Raw genomic sequence first — 7,802 nt, forward strand, 5'->3', positions numbered from 1 at the left:
CACTGACAGCATGGACACTACACATGGTTACTTGTATTAGAACTGTGTTCAGCATGACCTGAAGAAAACACACACAAAAAGTGCTTGAACAGTTATATCATGAAACCAAAAGAGGGGGAGCTTTAAGACCATGAATGGATTGTAGATTATTTTTATTCTGTCATATTATATAACTTTTAGTGTCTTTATTGTTCATGATATCGTCAGTTTAAATTATGCCTCATGAATTAAAATGTGTTGAAAAGAGGAGGAGACAATGCAAAACTGTTATCTTCACTCTCTTGATATATATCACAGCACAAAACACAAAGGCTCAACATACACTCTGCAGACGGGACAACAGCAACAACAACTGTTACAATGATCAGACCTTTTTATTTAATATTTTTTCTTTTTCTGTTGAATTTCTCAGCTGGTAAGAGCAAACTAATTAATTGGATAAATAAAACTATGGAAAGAAAATTTGATTGCACTAATGAAATCTAAACACTTTTAGGTACTGAGGGTCAAACGCTGACTGAGTCTGAATCAGTGGTTAAAAGGCCTGGAGACTCACACAGACTGACCTGTACATACTCAGGGTTCAGCAGTAATATTGATGCAGCTTGGATCAGACAGGCTGCTGGGAAAGGACTGGAATGGGTTGCTTATATTGAGGATGATAGTAGCAACATCTACTACTCTCAGTCAGTCAGAGGCCGGTTTACCATCTCCAGAGACAACAACAGAAAGCAGGTGTATCTGCAGATGAACAGCTTGACGACTGAAGATTCAGCTGTTTATTATTGTGCTCGAGAGTCACAGTGACACAAGAGGAAGAAACGCTGTACAAAAACTCAATTCATCAAAAAAAATAAATAAATAAATAAAAAAAAAAAAATCAAAATTTGCCCTTTTAAAATTATTATTCCTGTAGTTAAATTTGCTTTGCTGAAAAAATGAGAGCATTCACCTTTACAAAATAATACACGTCTACATACTGACAGAAACATTGTGCTCATCTCTGTGTAAGTGTAATTTTTTTCTTTTGCTTTATCTAAATGTTTTGAATTTCATCAGTGATATAAAAAAGGTCAAATATCTTTGAGCTAGTGTTGTGAATTACATTTTTTTGTGTATGCACCAAATAATTTTTGCACCTTGACAGCAATCTCTAACTATTAGTGACAGGAGAATTCATATCACTATAATAATTTGTCATTGCCAGTCTGCATCCAAAGGAAACTTCCTCACAGACTCTTATAAAGAGTGATGTTAGATGTAACAGCTGTGAACAGAAGAAGCTCCCATCAGTTCACCTTGAGCACCAACATGTTCTCTGTAGCTCTGCTGATGCTGTTTGTTGCTGAATCCTGGGAGTGTGACTGAGGCAGTGACACTGCAATTACATTTCTCCAAAACAAGTGCTGTAAATACGAAATGATTTCCCCTTGCTCCTCGAAACATTTATTTTATTGCTCATCAATTTATCAGTGATATATTTCAAGGTATTTAAACAGTCTGTAGTTCAAAAGGCAGTATAGACACTTATTATGCTGGGCACATAAAAACATTTATAGGCCCTAACATTACACAACATTTATTTGTGTTTTCAAACTATTTAACTTGACATGTATTCATGGTCAGACTCTGACAGAATCTGAACCAGTCATTCAAAAGTCTGGAGAATCTCACAGACTGATTTGTACAAGCTCTGGATTCTTATTCAGAGACTACCCTATGAACAGGCTGCCTTTATAAACACAGGAATAATAATAATAATAATAATAATAATAATAATAATAAAAAATGAAATCTACACTCTTTTTATTATTGTGCTCCAGAGCCACAGTGACACATGAGGAATAAATGTTGTCCAAGTACATGGACAACTTGCTTTCTGCAGTTTACATCAACATAAATGAATTAACTGCTGTTCAACATCAACAACATTGTGAAGAAACACCATCTGAAATGCATTAATCAGCATTAATTCAGTTCAGACTAAATAGAATTAATTTGGGTATTTTTATTATATATATTTTGTTCCACCATAGTATGTACAATAAATCACACAGATACAGTCAGTACACAGAGATGATTCAAAAACAAATAATATGGTATTAATATATAAGTATAATGTTTATGAATATCTGAATATATAAAAAAAATAATATATAAGAACTGCCTTTCAGCAGTGTCAGTGCTGCATGTATCAACCCTTTAGTATCAAAACACTAAATAACAGTTATTTGCTTGCATTAATAAAGAGAAAAAATGCAAGCATTTTTGATATGCTGCTTAGAGATGGTGGTGACTCTCAAAGTAGAACCAATGACAACCAAATGAGAATCGATAAGTAATATCAATAATGGAATCAGCGTTGATAAATCTTATCATTTCCCTTTCTTGGTCTGACCAATCGATATTTCTCTAATAATCTATCAGTGTCTCTATATGCAAAGTAAGCCTCACCCAGACTGATATAAAAACTTGATTTATTGCTGCTGGTTGCAGCAAAAAACAAGAAGCTGATCACTTTCAGTATCAACATGTTCTCTTTAGCTCTACGTCTACTGGCTGCTGGATCCTGTGAGTCTCACTGAACAGAAACACTGACAGCATGGACACTACACACCGTTACTTCTGTAAGAATTATATTCAACATGTTTTCTTCACAGGTGTGACTGATCAGTTAGTACAACATTCCTATAAAGAGGCACCAGTGCAATCTACAGTCCACCAAAAACCTGTGCAGATACTCTTGGATCAATAGACCATCAATTTCTCATTAAAAACAAAGTAGCATTTATATATGAGATATTTACATATGATAAAGAAAAAAATCCAAAGGTGCTTAGAATAAGCATGTACTTCATAATTAAGAAATCTGGTAAATATGCTTTGCATTTTAATCAATGGGATTGATACAAAGTGATGCACTTGCAGACAGATATGTCAGCAGCATGCACAGACTAATACCAGAGCACTGTGCTGTGTGTTACTGTGCCAGATACACAACGACCGGCATAAATATGCACATACAAATGCATGCTAAAAGGTGAGTAGCTGACTTTGCAGTGTTTGATTTTCTGAATAAACTTTTTGTCAAACATGTTAGAAAATATTTTTATATTTCTACAAGAAATCTAGAAGTTTAAAATACTAAAATTGAACATGAATGAATCATATCATCATATCTTTTTCTTACTACTCAATGCCACAGTGCAATCTGTTTTCTCTTATAATCTGTCAGCATCCATCTGTATGCAAATCAAACTTCCTCACAGGCTGATATAAAGTCTGATATCATGCTGTCAGTCACAGAAGAAGATGAGAAGCTCCCATCAGATCATACTGAGCACCAACATGTTCTCTGTAGCTCTGCTGCTGCTGCTGGCTGCTGGATCCTGTGAGTCTCACTGAACACAAACACTATGATCACAGCACAGTGATTCTTACTTTTACTACATAAAACATGTTTTCTCCACAGGTGTGAAGTGTGAGCAGCTGACACAGCCACCCTCTGTGATTGTGCAGCCAGGTCAGCATCTGACCATCACCTGTCAGGTCTCTTATTCTCTTGGCTACTACACAGCTTGGATCCGACAGCCTGCAGGGAAAGGACTGGAGTGGATTGGGATGAAATACACTGGGGGTTCTCACTATAAAGACTCACTGAAAAATAAGTTCAGCATTGACTTAGCCACGTCAAGCAAGACAGTGACTCTAAATGGACAGAATATGCAGCCTGAAGACACTGCTGTGTATTACTGTGCCAGAGAGTCACAGTAACACAAAACATCAGCAGACCTGAACAAGTTTACCATCTCCAGAGAAAACAGCAGAAAGGAGCTGAATCTGCAGACGGCATCAGAGGATTCTGCTGTTTATTCTTTTCCTCAAGAGTCATAGTAACACCATGAAATCTAAATCATAAACATCATAATGCCAAGATCAAATAGTCTAATTATGAATTCTTGTTTTTGCTTGGCTGTGGGCAAACACCCTGTTGTTCCTTATTCTGTCAGTGGTGTTTGGTTACTTTTTTATATAATTGTTTTTTGTATGGAAAACCCTTTTTGATACGTCCATCATTCACCATGTTGAGGATTAGTGTTACTGGAGTTTAGTTTTTTGTTATGGAGTTTTGGATGCCTCATAAAATGTTTACTGCTGTAGTTCCTGTTTTTAAGCAACAGCTGATGTTGTAGTGAATCCACTTCCATCAACATGAGCCTGGAGACTGCGGAGTCTCCAGGCCAGGACCAGCAGGCTGAAGGACAGCTTCATGCATCAGGCTGTCAGGAAGCTTAACTCCCTCCCGATTCTGCCCCCTCTCCCCTCTCTCCTCCACGGTCTCACTGAACTCTGTCACACACACACACACACACACACACTCTCTGACTCACTCACTGGCCTGCACCAGTTACCAGTCACTTTGTGGAGCATTGGACTGCCATTACCTCATAAGACTTTGTGTTACACTATCTCATACCGTACATTACCAAATCTCCATTTGCACTATTTGCCTATTTGCACTACTCTGCCTGGTTTGCACTCAATGTCATTTACCCTTATATTGTATATTGTATAGCTTTCTTGTTATATGTAAAATTGTATTATATTTATTTAATTTTTTTACTTTAAAATATTTTACTTGCATTTTTAATCACTCTTATATTTAAATGTTCATTTTCTATTTTATCTAGGGATTGAGAGTAACGAAGTTTCTATTCTCTGTATGTCCTGTACATGTGGCAGAATTGACAATAAAGTTGACTTTGACTTTGACTTTGACTTTAACAGTAAAGAGACATAATGTTCCTATTGTTAACCCTTGTATGGTGTTCGGGTCTGTGAGACCCGTGTTCAGTTTTTTTCAAAAGAAAAATTAAACAATTAATTATTTTTTCACGTGTAAATGTGTTGTGTCTTTCCACTCACTCCACTTGATTATAACTGATTTATTTATAACATTTTATATAAAAGAAAAACGAGAAGCACATTAATTCATAAATGTGATCTAACAAAGGTAAAGGGAAAAAATTAACCATGTTTGCTGTTCATATGTCTTGTAATTGGGATGAAGTAAACATCTGTTGAGTAATTTAACATAAAATTGTTTGATAGTGTTAATTTGGAAAGCCAAAACTCTAGCGGGTCCACCACACCCATGAACACTGGCTGAGTAACAAAAATACGAACACCACACAAGGGTTAATTACTGTGTTACTTTATGCAGCACACATTTAAAAATGAATATATATGGAATTTTTTTTACTGATGTATCAGAAATAAATTGGTGTATAGATTTTGAGAGAAAAATGTTCGTCATTAAGTAACAAAAATAATAATCATTTGTAAATAAATATAATATTTGCTTAAATATTTTATTGTAAGTGGTGTGCAGTTGTTTATATGAGATGAAGTGTATTTTTCTTTAAGGAGGAGTTTATGCAAATTCAGATCTTTACACATGTGTTGCCAAATATAACAAAGGGACTGCAAGACTGGTTTTCATGACTGTAGACTGAGCAGAGAGACATGACTATTACAATGAACTGTCCTGGGTTTACCTTTGTTTTTCTTATAGTGTCAGTTTACTGGGCTGGTAAGGACAGCACATTTCTTCTGCAAACATTAAGATATGTTTGATATAAAGAAGCTAATTATGTTTTTGTCTGTAGGTACTGAGGGTCAAACACTGACTGAGTCTGAATCAGTGATTAAAAGGCCTGGAGAATCACACAGACTGACCTGTACATACTCAGGGTTCAGCAGTGATATTCATGCTGCTTGGGTCAGACAGGCTGCTGGAAAAGGACTGGAGTGGATTGCTTTCATCCAGAGTGATAGCAGCTATATCTGGTACTCTCAGTCAGTCAGAGGCCGGTTCACCATCTCCAGAGACAACAGCAGAAAGCAGCTGTATCTGCAGATGAACAGCTTGACAACTGAGGATTCAGCTGTTTATTATTGTGCCAAAGAGCCACAGTATCACAAACCATCAACAGAGCTGAACAAGAACCTCTCAAGGCCTGAACAGTTTTAACATGGAACCACCAGAGGAGGAGCTCTAAGACCATGAATAAATTGTAGATTATTTTTATTCAGTCATACTATATGACTTTTAGTGTCTTTACTGTTCATGACATCGTTGGTTTAAATTATGCCCCATGAATTAAAAGGTGTTGAAAAGAGGTGGAGACAATGCAAAACTGTTATCTTTACTGTCTTCATATATGTTGCAGCACAAAACACAAAGACTTAACATACACTCTGCAGACTGGATAACAACAAAAACAACAACAACATTTAGCATTTTAACTTTTTCCATTTTATTTCTCAGCTCGTAAGGACAAACTAATTAATTTGACCGATAAAACTACGGAAAGAAAATTTTATTGCACTAATGAAATCTTAACACTTTTTAGGTACTGAAGTGACTGAGTCTGAACCAGTGGTTAGAAGGCCTGGAGACTCCCACAGACTGACCTGTACATACTCAGGGTTCAGCAGTGATATTCATGCTGCTTGGGTCAGACAGGCTGCTGGGAAAGGGACTGGAGTGGATCCCTTTTATCTACAGTGGTTTTAGCACCCACAATTCTCAGTCATTCAGAGGAAAAAGCAGAATGCAGGTGTATATGCAGATGAGCAGCTTGAGTAGTGAGGATTCTGCTGTTTATTATTGTGCCAAAGAGTCACAGTGACACAAGAGGAAGAAACTTTGTACAAAACTCACCACATCAAAACAAGTCAGAATTTGCTTTCAGCTTTTTAGAAATGAACTGAAGAGTAATGTCTGACAAATGTCTCACCTGTCAGCTCCTGGACAGCTGATCATTCAGCCTGCAGGCAAAAAAAAAGGAAAAGTAGTGGGAGCTCTTACTATAAAGACTCACTGAAGAAAAAGTTCAGCATTGACTCAGACACTTCAAGCATTCTTGCATTTAAAAACTCAGTGAAACACACAGGGAAGTCCAGCAGGGAAAGGAGGAGGAGGAGAAGGATTGCTGGCCCCAGAATTATATCGTCAATAGAGACTTCACACTTTCCACAATGTCTTCTAATTCTTTTCTGTTGTCCATTTTAATGACAGAGGAGGCTTTAAGTGGTGTTCTTGTTTGAACTGGTCCTGAAGACTAGGGCTGGGCCATATTATACCGTTCACGGTAATACCGGTATAATGTTAGGCAACGATAGGAAAATGAAATATCGCGATAGAATGGGAGTAAAACGCGCATGCGCAGTGCCTTTGTTTTCATACGCACATGGCCGATTGTTGAGTGAAACAGATGAACCAGAATTGGTTTGTAAAAATGGTGCAACTTCAGTGATGTGGAACTGGTTTGGTGTTTGTCCGTCAGATACACGACAAAGCACATTTTTTTGCAGAACATGCAAGCAGCCGTTGTTATTGTTGTATTTGTCGGACTAAGATGCTCTTAAAACTGGGAGTAATCTGGGTCCTAAACTCCGTATCGTTCAGGTCAAACGAACACTGTAGCATCACTGAGAGTTTAAAAACTGTCTAAATTCTTTCATCTTTAATAAAACGATCAGCATTGCTGCTTTACCAGGTGTAACTATGAAGTTTAACTTCCAGGCATCCATGAAAACAAAATTTATTACATTTAACGGAGTTAGAAGTTAGCAGGAAACTAGCGGAAGTTAGCTCACTAGTTTCGCTAGTTGCCTAAGCATGATATTGCATGTTCTGACCAGAGGTGTGGACTCGAGTCACATGACTTGGACTCGAGTCAGACTCGAGTCATTAATTTTATGACTTTAGACTTGACTTGAAAAAATGTTCTAAG

The 7,802-nt window shown here is 37.0% G+C and overlaps 1 gene segment (V, D, J or C); it reads left to right on the forward strand.

Annotated features, from left to right (window-relative positions):
* The first annotated feature begins 3,348 nt into the window (after positions 1–3,348).
* Positions 3,349–3,774, forward strand: LOC146711162 (Ig heavy chain V region 5A-like). The segment is given in 2 exon segments: positions 3,349–3,391; positions 3,473–3,774. Coding segments are annotated over 2 exon segments (345 nt in total).
* The last annotated feature ends 4,028 nt before the right edge of the window (positions 3,775–7,802 follow it).

This window comes from Copadichromis virginalis, linkage group LG4 (assembly GCF_057382275.1).
Source record: "Copadichromis virginalis isolate Kocher_CV1m ecotype Utaka linkage group LG4, C_Virginalis_male_GT1.1, whole genome shotgun sequence".
Taxonomy (NCBI): domain Eukaryota; kingdom Metazoa; phylum Chordata; class Actinopteri; order Cichliformes; family Cichlidae; genus Copadichromis; species Copadichromis virginalis.